This window comes from Dreissena polymorpha, chromosome 3 (assembly GCF_020536995.1).
Source record: "Dreissena polymorpha isolate Duluth1 chromosome 3, UMN_Dpol_1.0, whole genome shotgun sequence".
NCBI lineage: Eukaryota > Metazoa > Mollusca > Bivalvia > Myida > Dreissenidae > Dreissena > Dreissena polymorpha.
The window spans coordinates 95371932-95389833 of NC_068357.1; the positions used below are offsets into that span (position 1 = coordinate 95371932).

Genomic DNA, 17902 nt, shown 5'->3' on the forward strand with positions numbered 1-17902 from the left:
CGTTTTCTATTTCGCGCAGTTTTTGTATTTTCACAAATATGAAAATTCTGATTAATCATTCGAGCCTACTGGCGGGAAATTTTCGTAAGAATTCATTAGAAGAATACAATAGTCGAGTGAGATATATATATATGTTAACCACTCATTCCGTATCTAATATAAACAAGCCTGTGGTTTTCATATTTCATTTAAGTAATTACATAATCAGTGCAGTTGTATACTTTTTAATTTGACAAATTAAGATTGCATGAAAATATCACAAAAATTAAAAACATCACAGCACAAGTGCAATTCTTGATCCATAATAATAAAACTTAGTCAATAATATTATTTATAATAATAAGTTATTAATATTATAATATTAATATATAAATATAATATTTAAGATTGACTAACATACACAATAATTATGCAGCATAATGCCTGTAAATGCATGAAAGCTTTTTAACATCTTCAAAACCAGTAAAATAAGTACAAACCTAACTCGTCCATAATATATTACATTATATAATTATAAATAACATGTATTAAGAACGCAATTGCATAATCTACTTGGATTTGTTTTTATACAATCAGACCAAGGTGATGAAAGATTACAATACAGCACTATACATAGTAAATGGCAAGAACGCTAACTAATAATATCACAATACACCCTTCCAATGAACACAAATATCGAGACATTAAGTCCAAGTCCATTCTTCTTCTTTTGCATTAAAACTCTTCTAAAGTTGAACATTGTCTCAATTACAACAATACTAAACAAGTCATTTTGAACACATTTTTTAGGCTGAAACAGCCTTAGGATGCTGGACGCAAATTTTATAACATTCATACATTTAACTTTTTGCAAAATGATTGTTGCAATGTATTTATAATATTTCATCACTAAAAAATTATCTTTGCTCAATCGACGTAACAACTGATTTTTTTTTCATCAAAACTTCTATTAAAATTTTATCCCAAATTATAAACAAACAACAAACATCTTCATCCATTTTGCATCAATCCTTCGTTAGCCAGTGTACAAGAGATGGTAGATGCTTTTTCACATCTATAGTGCTAGGTAATTTGATGGTGCATATTAGACAGTCTTTACATCTTATGACCTAGACCTCAATATTACGTAACAGCAACAATGGCTAATCTCTTTAACATCTTCTTGAGGTGGTTGCACTGGTCCTCAAGACGGTAACACCGTGACACTGCATCCTTTTTCTGCTCCTCAATGCGGTACAGCGAGTCCATGAGGTCCGCGTTCTCCTTGTACAGGTCCACCACCAGCGCATTACGCTTCTCACTTGCCTCATACTGTTAGAGAGAAAGAGGAGCGTTGTTAAACAAGTGCTGTGTTTGTTTCCCCCTACTGCGCTTTGAAGCCGCAGGACAGCTATTTTAGAAAAAAATGACCTTTGACCTTGAAGGATGACCTTGACCTTTCACCACTCAAAATGTTCAGCTCCATGAGATACACATGCATGCCAAATATCAAGTTGCTATCGTCAACATTGCAAAAGTTATGACCAAGGTTAAAGTTTTGGGACAGACAGACACACACATACAATGACAGACAGACAGGCCAAAAACAATATACCCTGATCATTCGATCTGGGGGCATAAAAAGTGAAGTAGTTTGTAACACAAATATGGATGAGAGAAAAAGTTATTTGTTCAAATCTGATTTATAGTGAGTGTGCAACAAATATTGAGATATAAACAGATAAACTGGATTTTCGTTTAGAAGAACTTCTTTCAGACGAAAAATTCCATAAAAGCTAAAAGTGTCATCCGGTCCAGGCAGAAAGTGTCCTCACTGATGCAATCTGAACAGGCTAATCTGGGACGACACTTAAGCACATGCATTAAGCCCAGATATCCCAGAACAAAGCTCATATATACCTGCTGTTTGAACCTGTCTATCTGGCTGTCTAGTATCTGCTGCAGGGTTGACAGCTTCCTCTGCAGGGAGTCCTTCTGGGTCTCCAGGGACTTCACAGCACTAGAATGCTTCTCACTCTCCTCTAAAAGGAGTAAATCAGGCTTGAACTCATGTTGTCAGGTAGTATCAAGAATATTAGATAAAACCTATGTACTTTTGATGGATGGTATTGAAAGCAATAAAGATTTCCTTGAGACTGTTTTCTGAGAACAGCTTGTGTTTGCATCTTTGTTAAGATTTTCAGGACAATTCCTTAAATTTTTCAAACTATGGACCACCCTGTTGCAAGTCAGAAACCATAACCATATATATGATTACAACAGACCAATATGAAATGATGAATTTTTAATTTTAAATAGTCACACTTCAGGAAGTGAAATCAGTTGAACGAGGCACTGGAATGATAGTTTTTAAAGCGTTTCATGACGAAACATGTTACACTTAAATCGTGTTCCAATTTGAAAATCAAAATCCGATCAACCTATATTAATGAATTACACAACCATTTCAAATACACATCTTTATCAACAATATTGTTTTGCTATTAATAAAATAATGTAATTTTTACCAGTTTTTGAGAACAAATTGCAAGCAAATTTAACATTTGTTCTTAAAACAATTTTCAATCTGTTGAGGCACTTATTTAACAAAATAAAACAAATAACCTATTCGTACAGCACAAGATAATCAGATCTTAATCACATTTTAATTTTGAACACAAAATAACCCATTCTTACAGCACGTTTAAACACAAAAATAGCACATTCTTAAAGAACCCTTGAACACAAAATAACCAATTCTTATGTCACCTTTGAATACAAAATAGCCAATTCTTATATCACATTGAACACAAAATTACTCATTCTTAAAGCACCATTGAATACAAAATAACAAATTTTTATATATCACATTTGAACACAAAATAATCCATTCTTTCAGCACCTTGTAACACAAAATAACCCATTCTTACAGAAACTTTGACCACAAAATATCCCATTCTTAAAGCAACTTTGAACTTAAAATCAGCAATTCTTATATCACCTTTGAACACAAAAGAAACCACTCCTACAGCCCATTTGTAAAGGAAAAACCCCCATTCTAATGGCACATTTGAACACAAAATTAACCAATCTTAGAGCACATTTGAACACAAAAAACGATTATTAGACCACCTTGAGCACAAAACAAACCACTTATACAGCACATTTGAACCAAAATAATCCATTCTGACAGCATCTTTAAACACAAAATAACCCATTCTTGTATCACCTTTGAAGACACTGGTTGAGTTCTCCTCCTTGTTTTTCAGGAGCTCCTGTAGGTCGCGCAGTGAGCGCTGGTTGTCCACGAGGTCTATCTGTAGCCGTGTGAACTTCTGAAGGTCAACCATGTTGCTACACTGCTCCTTCCACTGCTGCAGCTCACGGATGTGCTGTGATTGGCTGATGGAGAAGTTGGTCGTTGCCTCTAGCAACTGGAATAGGTGAACAGGTATTGGGGCTACTCCAAGTAGTTGTTTTACTTGTGTGTTTTAAAACTTTTTTAACCTGAGAAGGGATCATCTTTATTGTTGTTTTTTTAGCTAGAGAATTGGGTAAGGGGGCATTTTACATTCTTTTTGGGGGAATGGGGGCAATTTGACCTTTTGTTTCCTACTGGGATGGGGATTTCACTTGTTTGTTTTTTTTTTACTCAGTTTTTTTTTATATTATTGCACAAGATCTGAGCATAACAGAGATACCAATGCCATTTTATTACAAAAACAACTTTATCTTCAAACTTATTTCAAAGTACACATACTGTTTTCAAATGTATTTCTTAACATTTCATTTAACTGATATAATCTATAATAAATATAATATAAATGAAAAACCTTGAATTTAAAGGCTGGTGACACATTAAAAACAGGATCAGAAATATGACGCCCATTTTTTGTGGAAAAAGTATTTTATTAAAGGCAAGTTTTGCTGTACACAACTTATACAAACCTTGTCACTAATTTTCTGAAGCTGTGACTCTAACTGTTTTTTCTCCTCCAGCACTGATGCCAACTGACCCTAAAAATACAAACAGAAAATGCAAATGGAAAGAAACTCATACATACTATTTATATTGTTGATTTTTTTTTCTCAGAGGGTCTCCCAAAACATTTAGACACTATAATAAGATCTAAATTATCAATTTAATAACCCTATTGCAAGCAAGCTTGTTACGATTTGTTATAAGCTGAATTGAAATTCAAAAATTCAAGTCGTTAGAAAAGGTCTCCAGTAATGGTACTCAGATTGATTTCATGGCGGCTTATCCACCAACCCGTTCTTAGACTTAAGAGAAATTGATTCAGACCCAAGAACAATGATTTACAGGTTTCTAGATACACTGACAACTAGGTTTTTCAATCACAAAAAACTCATTCTAAATGAAGTATTGTGTAGTTAGAAATGTTGGGATTTGCATCAGCAGGAGATCATTTTATCACTACAAGATCCTTTAAGTAAACACTAGAAAAAAACACAAAAAATTACTTAATTTATGACAAATACAACAACAAATGAATACAACTTTAGTAACCACCTTTGGACAGTATAGAAGAAGAATTTATGTTTATTTGTTTGGTTATTTGTAACTTTGCCATATTGATAAGTATTTCAGTGAAATTATGCTGGTTAATTAATCTTTTTTTCCAGGGTTAGCTGGTTTATAAGTATTATGCATGCATACTTCTGCAACTAACTGACAATAGCTCTTCTCAAATCAAAGGAAGGGGCAGAATGGCATCTAAATAATTTCAAATCCTATTCCCAAACAAGTTTTGGCTTATGCAATGAAATTGAATAAGTCACATACCTGTTTTAGTTAGCCGAGCCAAGATCGTTGCTGGGCCAACTAAAACAGGTAGGTGACCAAATGCCTTCTAGTGTAGCTAAGGGCCCGCTGGTTACTAAGGGTCAGCTGGTGTACCTTATCTTGGTGCTCCTCCCGCTGGGCAGACGTGGACTGGTTGAGCTGCTCCTTGAGGGTCTTGGCCAGGTGAGACACCTTGTCACGCTCTCGACTCACATCCTCATACTTCTTCTGTGCACAGAAATAAAAGGATGTAACATAAAACAAGTGTAAAAGGTGTGAACCTGCCTTAAGTGATCTTTCTCTGAGTGATACATCACAATTTACCATAATTTGCAAACGCAGACATGAAACAGACGGTTTTTAGAATGTATATACCTTAGTTTAGAATGAATACTTCTGATTCAATCCTATAAGACATTGATATAGTCTAGTAGTTATTAAATGGATTTATGTGCATAATGCATAGTAAAGAGTTTGATTAGAAAATTTTCAAAAATAAACTCAGTTAATGCAGGTGAGTGATTTGATCATGACACACAACTAACAGGAAACTGGGCAAGAAAGTTTAAACCACCAAGTTCAACAACCTGCAACTGCAAAATTTACAACGTGCTGGACTTGAAATAAATCTCCACTAGCCCGACACCCACAAACTCCATAAGATCCTTTAACCCCTAAAATTCAACAAAACTACTGAATAAACTGTCTTCACCTAAAACTCAATAGCTAACAAGAGATGTGCTCGTCAGAAACACAATGCCCCCTACTGCGCCGCTTTGAAATAAAATTTCTGTTTATCATTTGGCAGGTATATTAATCATCTCCCTTTTAGTTTAAAACTTAGTTGCTATGTTCAATATTGAATAATTATCTCCCTTTAAAGCTTATTACCTCCCTTGGATTTGTATTTTTGACCTTAGATCTTGAAGGATGACCATGACCTTTTACCACGATGTGTTTGTCAGAAACACAATGCCGCCTACTGCGCCGCTTTGATTTATTTAACACAAATATATAATTTGGCAGGTCAGATAATTATGTCCATTTAAAGCTTATTACTTCCTTTGGATTTGTTTTTTCGACCCTGTGACATAGTTTTTAACCTGGCATGACCCATATTCAAACTTGACCAAGATATTGTCTAGATACAACTGACCAAGTTTCGTAAAGATCGAATGAAAACTATTTGAATTAAAGAGCGGACATGAAAAGTGTGACAGACTGACAGACTGACGGACAGTGCTTAAACTATATACCCCCTTTTCTACGAAAGGGGGCATAAAAACTGTACATAAAACATCAAATCCAAAAGTCTTCTAACATGAAAAGAAACTGAACATTTTTATTCACATCCCCCCTTCACTCACCCAAAAAAACAACCTAAAAGACACTAAACAGGAACAGTAACACTTCAGCCCCACTAACCACTTAACTGCAAAGGAAACTATGAGAAACATAGAATTGTAACTGCCTCGTCAATAATGAAAGACCTGTAACAGTGAAGGACAAGCAGTGTAAATAAACTGAAAAGAATCAGATTTCAAATCCCACAGCCTGAAAACTGCATGTGCAGTGAGTAAAGACCTGTAGCAGTTTATATTTGTCTTTGTATCGGACTGCATCTTTCAGCTCGCGTTCTGATTGGTTCAATTTGACCTCGAGGTCAGCCAGTTTTTCCTGGGTCTCTTGCAGGGTTTCCTCTACCACTGACTGGCCAATCTTCATCTGGCCATAGTCAAACTAACACAAGAATCCGGTTGGTACAATGTTTGGATGACATTTTAAAATACAGTTGCATAAATAACAAGAGTGCCAAACTGTCACAAGATATGCCCGTTTGAAGGTTTTGGATAATTTGATAACTTTACCATTTGAGTGGCAAAATTATATATTTTTGTAAATTAAGCAACACATAACTTTACCATTTGAGTGACACCATGCTAAATCCTTGAAATGCACTAAGTGACTCCGTGACCTAGTTTTTGACCCGGCATGACCCATATTCCAACTTGACCTAGATATCATTTAAACTTCTGACCAAATTTGGTGAAGATCGGATGAAAACTACTTCAATTAGAGAGAGGACACCATGCTAAATGCTTGAAAGCACTAAGTGACCTTGTGACCTAGTTTTTGGCCCGGCATGATCCATATTTTGACTTTACCTAGATATCATCTAGACACAACTTCTGACCAAATTTGGTGAAGATCGGATGAAAACTACTTCAATTAGAGAGCGGACACCATGCTAAATGCTTGAAATGCATTTAGTCAGCTCGTGACCTAGTTTTTGATCCAGCAAGACCCATAATTGAACTTGACCTAGATATCATCTAGACACAACTTCTGACCAAATTTGGTCTTCAATTAGAGAGCTGACACCATGCTAAATGCTTAAAATGCACTAAGTCAGCTCGTGACCTAGTTTTTGACACAGCATGACCCATATTTGATCGTGACCTAGATATCATCTAGGCACAACTTCAGACCAAATTTAGTGAAGATCGGATGAGAACTACTTCAATTAGAGAGCAGACACCATGCTATATGCTTGAAATGCACTAAGTGACTTCATGACCTTGTTTTTGACCCGGCATGACCCATATTTAAACTTGACCTAGATTTCATCTAGACACAACTTCTGACAAAATTTGGTGAAGATCAGATGAAAACTACTTCAATTAGAGAGCGGACACCATGCTTAATTCTTGAAATCCACTAACTGACCCCGTGACCTAGTTTTTGACCCGGCATGACCCATATTTGAACTTGACCTAGATATTGTCTAGCTACAACTTCTGACCAAGTTTATTGAAGATCTGATGAAAACTATTTGAATAAGAGAGCGGACACTGCTGTGGACGCGCCCGCCCGCCAAGGGTGAAACTATAATACGTCCTGTTTTGAAAAAACAGGCGTTTAAAATCCATGAGCTTATACATTTTCTCTTTCTATTTTTTTTCCAAACAAAAAAGAAATTATGGTAAAACATATTTATTCATAGCTGCAATTACATTTGAATGTTCGCTAAAGTAATTAAAATTTCTCTTAAACTTTACTTGTTGAGCATAAAATTTCTTATATTAATCCACAAGGCTTTTTTAACCAATGTTATTACCGTAATAACTCTATGTTTTCAGACACTTAAAAATAATAATTTTTTTTCGTGTCCGAAAACTTAGATACGAAAAATATAAACAAAATACAGGTGTCCGAAAACTTAGAGTCGAAAATGGAAGTGTCCGAAAATAGCGTCAATTGTATCAACGACTACCGGTAATAGCACGCGCTTGTAAAATACCATGCCGTATAGTATAAATTACAGTTATACATGTTTGCACTGCATTTTAAATAATTGTAAATGCTTAATTTATTTGACAGAAAGTTACTTCAAGGTTGTACTTTGACCAACGAGTTCAAAAATGAGCATGTGATGTACCGATACACGCTTGTATAAACCTATAATTAACGCAATAAAAAAGCAAACTATGAATTCTTTGTTTGTTCATTTCCGATAGTTGTTGTGTAACACCTTCCATTGTTCGTAAAACTTGTAATAGGGTGCATCACAATTTGGAACATTTAGTATTTGTCACAGTTATTTTACTGCGAAGGGGTAGTACCATTGCGGTAGATAATTGAACTGTTAATTGGCACTACCCCTGGTAATTGTCATAACGCTTATGCTATCGGGCAAAACCATTGTTTAATACCAGTTTACAAGGTTATTTGCCCAATAACGCAAATGTAATGGTCCATTGCCCTCAGGCATGCACCCGCAATGTTTTATGATGTGAATCTGGTTGTAAAACCCCATGATCGAAGTGTCATTAGATATTGAAAACAGGTTCGAAATTTGGTAAAATAGCGCTGTAAAATATACTGTCAAAAAACTTACAGACATAAATAACGGACGAAAACTCGTGTGTCCGAAAATAAAGAAACACGAAAATTAATTATTTTTGCTAAAAAAGGGGGTGTCCGAAAACTTGGAGTGTCCGAAAACATAGAGTAATTACGGTATAACACATTCTTAAAAACTGGTAAATGAAAGTACAAAATCATAAAGCATGACATGCTATTCATGCTGTGAATTAAATTAATTGGCCACTTGTTCATGATCTCCTATTAAATTTCATCAGAATGAATGGCCAACAGTACCCAAAGAAAGACACAACAAAATTATCAACACCTCTAAACCATGTTTTCCTTTCCCAAGAATGTGAAAATAGTTTGTAATTATTTATATTGTTGATGTTCTTAAAAACCCCACAAAAGTCAAGTTTGTCGATAAAATGTTCTTGATTAAATTAGCATGGTGGCTTCATGACACATTTGCTGCAAAAATACATCTAAAATACTGGATATGATATCCAATCAACAAGCAAATTTATGGGCATGTGAGAAAATCCAGGACAATAATTGTTGAAAAAAAATGTTACTGCCAAAACTGGACATAGTTTAGTCCAACACTAGTTGAAACGAGAACCTTATGAAAATATTATGTATTTTACACTTAGTAGAATACAAAAGTATTAATCTCATTATAAAACATGTAAATTGGCAAGTATTTCATAACATACATGTATTTATGATCAACTCATAACCCATGCATATACTGATTACAAAAAATGACTTTTTTCCTGGATAACATGTATTTATGTATTCTGGAATATGAACAAAAATGTCTAAGGCCATTTTCAAAGAACATCAATGCTATATTAGCTTATTCATAAGCATTATTTACTTTTCATTATTGTACTACTTGCAGCAATAGTTTGACATAGTTGCCGGACTCTTAACTCACACTTTTTCAGTATTTTATAAACTTCTTACAAAAATCTATGAATTTCTCTAGTCCATTCATGTAAATGTCAATGTTAACTATCGTTGGTAAAGCTTAAAAATCTGGACACAACAATAAATATTTTCCTATTTTAACATCGCATATAACACAGTAAAGTTTATTTTCAAATTAAAATTCTCACAAGGAGCTACATAAACAGGTCCCATTATTATCAACAGACCTGTAGGTGTGTATATTTCTTGGCCATGTCCTCTACCTCATGGTACCTAGTCTCAAGGTCAAACAGTTTCTCTTCCACCTCGGATTTCTCCCGGGTTAATTCGTTGATGGCACGCTGTGAACAAGGGAGGGGTGGGGGTGAAAAGAGGAAACAGGTAGTGAATAGAAGTGTGTGACATTTGATGGGTACATGCATGTGAACATGATTGCTATAACAAACGGAACAATATGTGAACGTGCAATAAAGATATCAAGTTGAACGTGCAATAAAGATATCAAGTTGAACGTGCAATAAAGATATCAAGTTGAACATGCAATAAAGATATCAAGTTGAACGTGCAATAAAGATATCAAGTTCCATAATAAATCAATAATTTCTTTCTGCTATTAAAATTGAGAAAATAATTAAACAAACATTTGGGATTGAAATTAGAATAGTAAAAAAGTATAAATGTTTTCACAAATGACAAGCAAATTATGTTCCATATTATTGAATCCTTACATTAGAAATGAAAATGTATGTTCACAATAGACGTATTATAATGTAAAAAATTTAGGTGGATATTACATGAAAAAAAAAAAATGGTGTCTATTTTAAATGTGTTAGTTTGATTATTGTGAAAACTGGTAACCTTGTGAGAATACCAAGAAATGATTACGCCTACCTGTGCATGTTCTGGAACTAAATTGTTATTTTTAGAGCCATCAGAAACTCTAGAACGAAGTTCCTGATTTTCCTGATGCAAGAGCTCTAGTTGTTTCTGGAAGAAATCAATTCAGTTGAAACACAAGATGTCTGACATTTGAAGAAAAACCATCTAGCAGACTTTAATGATTTCCTCCACTTTTAAACGAGTTTAGGTGTCCATAAATAGCTTGTTTTTCTCATTACAAACTTATTGGGAAAAATGTTGCAAAATTGGCAAAATAAACTATTTGTTCTTTTACTCGTTAAATGTGCCGAGAAAATAAAAGAAATTCTTTATTGATCATTCCTTTTTCTCAATATGGCCATATTACAATAACAAATACTGAAACAATACTTATTAGTAAAACAAGTATTAAACACACAATAGAAAAAGGTAGACTACCAGATAACATTCAATGTCATCATTATTTACCTTTTTAATAGGAGATTTAATACACAAATTATATTTTACCATTTTTTGTGTCACTACATAGATCCCAAAAAAACAAATACAAGCCCAAATTTCAACAAGGACTCACTGTTATTTGACCTAAATGTGTTACATTTTTTCTTCTTTTCCCAATGGCCAAGGGACTTACAGACTGTATTATTAGTAAGTAAGTGTATGCACCTACCTGTAACTCTCTGTCAGTGGCAGGTGCACTCTGGTTTTGAGAGAGCTCCTGGGAAAGGGAGGCAACCTTCTTCTCCAGGGTTTCCTTCTCCATCACCAGTGCATCATACCCTGCCTGGAACATTAAGTATATTAAAATGATAGTCAAAAGCCCATCACAATTAAAAACATGACTGATGTGTTCATTTTTTAATGATATTAGAATTGTTAGATCTATCTTCTTTTTCCCCACTTTTCAAATAATCAAAAATAAGTTGTTTGTAAAGAAACAATCTGTTATTATTGATATACAAGATGGTAACAATTAAAGAAGAATCATTTGATAATTCAAGTGAATAAAATAATGATTGCAAACAAAATGAGCTTAAAACAAATTGTCACATTAAACAAACGACTTTTCGATATGGAGCTTTATAAATAAATAAAAAAGTTAAATATTGAATACATCACAACCACCACTCATCAACTCAGCCAGTATCGCACCTTGTCCCTCCCACTCTGTTTTGAGGACTCCATGAACTGGGCTCTGACTGCAGTTACTGCCCCTTCCTTCTCTGCCTTCAGCTCTGCTATTCGGCCCTCCAGTGCTGCACAAGTCTCCTCCATGGTGGCACGTAACTCATGCTGGGACTTCTCAGACTGCAGACAGAAAATAGGTTGTATATGATCATTATATAGTAGTATCAAGCCAGTCATTGAATTAACACTTTAACCATTTACATTAAGTGTGACTTATCAATTTTTGTAACATAATACATGGATTCAAATGGGTCAACATCTGCGACAAATAGTTCAAATGAAAAACATTGTTGTATAACAGACTTCAAATGTAAGTTTTGCATAATGAAAATGAACCCCATTGTCGGAATCTCAAAGATCATACATAACATCTGTCAGAGTACAGTAGATTTCGCTTAATTGAATAGCCCATTTGTCATGTCCGAATATTCAATTATCCGGAGTATTCAATTATACGGAATCAGTATTTATAAATGTTATCACTAACCGGGTGTAATACTCCTGGAAATTGTGCTTTTCATGCATAATCAAAACATCATTTCCACACGTAAGTTAATATTGGAATTAAATATTGAATCCATTATAAATATAATATAAATGTTTTGTTGAATTCCCAAATGAGAACACAAATTTTGTAATCCAAAACACACTTTCTAGCTTTTAATAAAACGTCCACATGTATTTCCTTTGCCCCAAACAAAAAGCTAGCAAAAACTATGCGGCAATGTACAATGTCACGCCATACGGTGCGTGTAATAATTTTTCCCATATTCATTTTATTGCTTACCCAACGCTTACGCTAGCAACATTTATTGCTCATGTATTGTTCTGGTAAAAAGCGCGCGAAAATAAGCGTGGGTGTATATACACTGTTGAAGGAAAACTTTGTAGGGAGGAGAATGCTGTATCTTTGATGTTACGCTCTTTCAGGTAGTTTAGTATTGAAACAGATAATGTACTGTGTACTGACTTACCGGAAAATCTGGTCAATACTGGATTTTATTTTGGTTATTGTTAAAACATGATCAGCAGTGTTAAGACTGTGATGTTTTGACAAATGTGCGCGTTTTCGATTGTTTGACATCATGTTTAGATATGATTTACTGTGACGCAGTTGTGTAGGTTTTTATACACAACTGAGAATATAGTGTAACATTCCATCACCTATTTGCAAACTGTCGAGCAAGACACGTCAACAGTTTGTTTTTAATCAGCAACACACTCTTAAATTGTTTCTAAGCGACAACAAACTGTAACTTGAAGTGTGTTACTCGACAGTTTGCATTCGAAAGTTCGCACCTGACTGCACACCGGAGACTCCAGTGTTTGCATTATACTTGCTCACGTACTATACATGTTAGTCACGTGACGCTTGACAGACACTGCATACATGCATGGTGTGAAATGAAAACAAAGGCAGTCAATTGAGCGTGTCTGTCAAAATCGTCGATAAGATGCGTATCCTTGGAGATTTATGACATTCTTTGCTGGATTATAGTGTGGATTATAGTTTGCAATAGAAAATTGGTTATTCAATTAACCGGAATAAGCCATGTTTCCTATCAGAATATGTGGAGTTTTTACAACGGGAAGAGATGCAAATGGTTTGGCGTTTTCAATTTCTATTCAATTAACCGAATTATTTGATTACCCGATATTCAATTAAGTGGAATCTACTGTACTAGATTTAATAAACAAAATCCAATAAAGTAAAAAAAACAAACAAAGTTGACCCATTTCATAACAAAATGTTACGACTTTTAGTATAAAAAGAGAGTCAGATTTTGTATTAGGCAGATTCAGCTAGACTTGATGGATAGCTTTCATCAAAACATTTAGACTTTTCGCCAAGTTCATAACCTGATCTTTGAAATTGTATAAATTGGAAAACTTTATGTAAAACTCAATAACATCACATTATTATTATTAATATTATCATACGAGATAGACTGAATTAAATATAAAACAACATAATAGAAGACTTTGTTGTGAATTGCGTTCATTGTGTCGGTGTCTCGAGTAACGCTTCATTATAATATGACTTTAAAAATGTTATTAAACAAGAGGGCCTGAAAGGCCCAAAGTCGCTCACTTGAGATAACAAGATATTATTGGGACAAATCTTCTGACCAAGTTTTAAGAAGATCGGAAAATAAATGTGGCCTCTAGAGTGTTAACAAGGTTTTACTATAGCCATATAAGGAAAAATGCCCCGCCCCCTGGCAGCCATGTTTTTCAACCAATTGGCATAATTTTTGAACTCGTCCAAGATATTATCCGGAATGGCCTCTAGAGTGTTAACAAGATTTTAATATAGCCATATAAGGAAAAATGCCCCGCCCCTTGAAAGCCATGTTTTTCAAGCTAACATACTTATTTTCGAACTCATCCAAGAAATCATTGAGACCAATTTTCTGACCAAATTTCATGAAGATTGGACAATAAATGTGGCCTCTATCGAGTGTTAACAAGGTTTTACTATAGCCATATATAGCCCTATAAGGAAAAATGCCCCGCCCCTGGTGGCCATGTTTTTAAAGCAACCAAAACCATTTTGGAACTCATCCAAGATATCATTGGGACAAATCTTCTGACCAAGTTTCATGATGATCGGAAAATAAATGTAACCTCTTGAGTGTTAACAAGGTTTTACTATAGCCATATAAGGAAAAATGCCCCGCCCCCGTGGTGGCCATGTTTTTCGACCAACCGGCATCATTTTTGAACTCTTCCAAGATATAATTGGGATGAATCTTCTGGCTGAGTTTCATGAAGATCGGACTATAAATGTGGCCTCTAGAGTGTTAACAAGATTTAACTATAGCCATATATAGCTATATTAGGAAAAATGCCCTGCCCATTGGCAGTCATGTTTTTCAAGCAAAGGTTAAAATTTTCAAACTCATTTAAGAAATCATTGGGACAAATCTTCCGACCAAGTTTCATGCAGATCGGAAAATAAATGTGGCCTCTAGAGTGTTAACAAGGTTTTACTATAGCCATATAAGGAAAAATGCCCCGCCCCCTAGCAGCCATGTTTTTCAACCCACCGGCATCATTTTTGAACTCGTCCAAGATATTATTGGGATGAATCTTCTGACCAAGTTTCATGAAGATCGGAAAATAAATGTGGCCTCGAGAGTGTTAACAAGGTTTTTACTATAGCCATAAAAGGACAAATGCCCTGCCCCCTGGCGGCCATGTTTTTCAACTGTAAATATTTTTAATTTCAATTAAATCCCTTGAAAATGTGTTAGAATTCCCAAAACTATTGCTAATTGACCAACCAAAAATCTGACAAAGTGCCTTCCATATATGCCATCCCTGAGGGTATAAAAAATACTATTAAAATAAAGGGTGATTAAAAAACATTTAATACTCACAACCCTACGTCTCTAAATTATTTTCCAATCAGAAGCAAAGTGAAATGGCAATATGCAACCAGCATGAAAGCAGAACTGCCTCCGAGCAACTTGCAGTCTGTTCAGGTTTAATGCGGTTTGCTGCTCCCTATTATCTTAGGTTTGGAAATTAAGCCTTTAAAACTCGAATCAAGTAAAAAAGGTATTTACTTTGATTTGATTTTCTTATTGGCTACAAACACGTTAAAATGCGTATCTAAGTGATAAACAGTAAAAATTCCTTCTATCAGCTCCTCAACCCCATGGATACCTGTCTCTTCTCTTTCTGCAGTCTACTGTTGGCCTTCTTTGCCTCGTCCAGTCTCCTCTTGGACTGGTTTGCAGACTCGAGCTCATCCTGGAGCTCCCCTATCTCTCGCTGCAGCAGGTCAGTCTGGGACTGGAACCCGGCCTTCTCCTCGTCCCACACCACACGCAGCTCCTCCAACTGGTCAGCAAACTCGCTCTGTAACAATGTGATAACTTTGAAAGTCTGTAATCTCGCTCTGTAACAACGTGATAACTTTGAAAGTCTGTAAACTCGCCCTGTAACAACCAGATAACTTTGAAAGTCTGTAAACTCGCTCTGTAACAACGTGATAACTTTGAAAGTCTGTAAACTCGCTCTGTAACAACCCTATAACTTTGAAAGTCTATTAACTCGCTCTGTAACAACCTGATATCTTTAAAAGTCTGTACACTCGCTTTGTAACAACCTGATACTTTTGAAAGTCTGTAAACTCGCTTTGTAACAACCTGATAACTTTGAAAGTCTGTAAACTCGCTCTGTAACAACCTGATAACTTTGAAAGTCTGTAAACTTGCTTTGTAACAATGTGATAACTTTGAAAGTCTGTAAACTCACTATGTAACAACGTGATAACTTTGAAAGTCTGTAAACTTGCTCTGTAACAATGTGATAACTTTGAAAGTATGTAAACTCACTATGTTACAATGTGATAACTTTGAAAGTCTGTAAACTTGCTCTGTAACAATGTGATAACTTCGAAAAGTCTGTAAACTGTCATCCCTGATTAGCATGTGCAATCTGCACAGGCTAATCAGGGACAGAACTTTCCCGCATTTATCTTGTTCTTAGGTTCACATTACAGATTTACAGTATTGCTTCAAATAACTCTTAACATGTGGGTAAGAATCATACATTATTTCAAATAACAATTGTATGGGACACGTGGGTTGGTCAGATATGTTGATACTGTATAAAAACTACACTGTAACTCCAATATAACGCGCTCCGTTATAACGCTGAATCCAATATAACGCGGGGGGTGCTTGGATCCCATTTTTTCTCCAACCTTCCATTTGATTTCTGATTCAAATCCGTATTATGCAACTTTGTGTAATTTCAGACAATTCAAAGATGGCGGCAATCACATGTTGATTGCTTTATTCAACCGTCCGTTGAACTGTTAAAATCGCCTCGAGGTTATAACATCGACAGCTAATTGGTGTTAATCTGTTGTGTAATGTCAATAAAGGTGTGAAAAACTTGTGTGTCAGTGTTTATTACATGTATTCCACATCACAGCAGTTCAGTGCGATAATTTGTATAAGTTAAGTGCAAGCGGGATAGTTTTACAATTAAAGTAATTCAAAACGATTGAAACATTCCTACTTTGATAAATTATGGATGCAGTTTGACTATATTAAATGAGCGGCTGTGAAATATACTGCCCACTGTATAAGACAACTTTTTCTGTCATTTCATTATCATTCTAGTATTATGTCATTTAATATTTCAGTTTGTGTATAAGAAATTAAATAATGCAAACAATTTATTTACATGCGAATGCAGTGCACCGGTAATTGTTAACAGAGTTTCACTTTCATTTTCGGGCGGTCTCAGAAAGTCCCGGGGAAACACGTTTTTTGCATGCGTATGATGCAATAAAACAATTTTTTGTACATCTTCCAATGAAAGCTCTGCCCCAAAATGCACTGTACTCTTAACACTTCTGAAAATGGCATATATGTGTATGGTTATGTTTACAAATTTCTAAAACATATATCGTCATTATTGTTCAAGATTATTATTTTTTAAGTGATGTTGCAAATTTATTGGATTATCGGATAAATGTGCACATTCGAAAAGCGGTATGTATACTGTTATCGATACGATTCGGTTTATATGCATGTATTTGCGTCAACACAGCATGGCAATATACATGACGTGTATTATAGGCTATTCTATACCTGTTTTTTTTTTATAGCGCCCTGCAGTAAATGAGCTCAAAACTTATAACGCGGATCCGTTATAACGCTGTTTCACGGCTTGGACTCCATTGACCGCGCTATATTGGAGTTACAGTGTAGTTATGGTATATTATTAATATGAGCTATCAAAAATTGATAATTTTACTTAATACTGTTTTCATTTTACGTTAATGTACAAAAAATATACAATGTTAATACTTATGCAGACAAAAGTGACTTGTTGCCTGCATTCCTTTGCCTCAGGCATTGCAGCAAATTACAAACTAAGAAAAGTTTATGCTTCTGAAAAATATGGCTATGTTCAAGGGCACATAAACACAGAAAATGTGGATCATTGGGCATGAAAACATAAACAAAATGTCTAAAACATTTTCACTACATGGTAATGACATATTTTCAGTTTTGAAGTTTGAGAAATGCAGCTTTCTACATATACTTATGTACATTATATGCTTCTATGATAACCATGGCTTGGTTAAAGTGCCAGGAGCTACCCTGTCCGACAACACGACCACACAACCTTGCGTGCATTTATAGCAGACAGGGTGGCCCCTAACCTGACTTTGCCGATGCAAAGGCTGGTCTAGAGCTATGCTTGATACTTTTTGCATAA

The 17902-nt window shown here is 35.0% G+C and overlaps 1 protein-coding gene across 11 annotated transcripts in view; it reads right to left on the reverse strand.

Moving 5' to 3' along the window:
• Nucleotides 1–210: 210 nt before the first annotated feature.
• Nucleotides 211–17902, reverse strand: part of LOC127875386 (ninein-like protein) — a 101974-nt gene continuing 84282 nt past the window's right edge. For 10 of the 11 annotated variants that reach the window (XM_052420428.1, XM_052420432.1, XM_052420429.1 and 7 more), the window contains 10 exons: nt 15326–15520; nt 11618–11773; nt 11136–11249; nt 10478–10573; nt 9814–9927; nt 4901–5014; nt 3928–3996; nt 3209–3413; nt 1900–2021; nt 211–1311 (listed from right to left, as the gene is read on the reverse strand). In XM_052420428.1, the coding sequence (XP_052276388.1) occupies nt 1123–1311; nt 1900–2021; nt 3209–3413; nt 3928–3996; nt 4901–5014; nt 9814–9927; nt 10478–10573; nt 11136–11249; nt 11618–11773; nt 15326–15520 (1374 nt within the window). In that variant the 3' untranslated portion in view covers nt 211–1122. The remainder of the gene's footprint in view (nt 1312–1899; nt 2022–3208; nt 3414–3927; nt 3997–4900; nt 5015–9813; nt 9928–10477; nt 10574–11135; nt 11250–11617; nt 11774–15325; nt 15521–17902) is intronic. The other variant, XM_052420436.1, reaches the window with a different exon arrangement.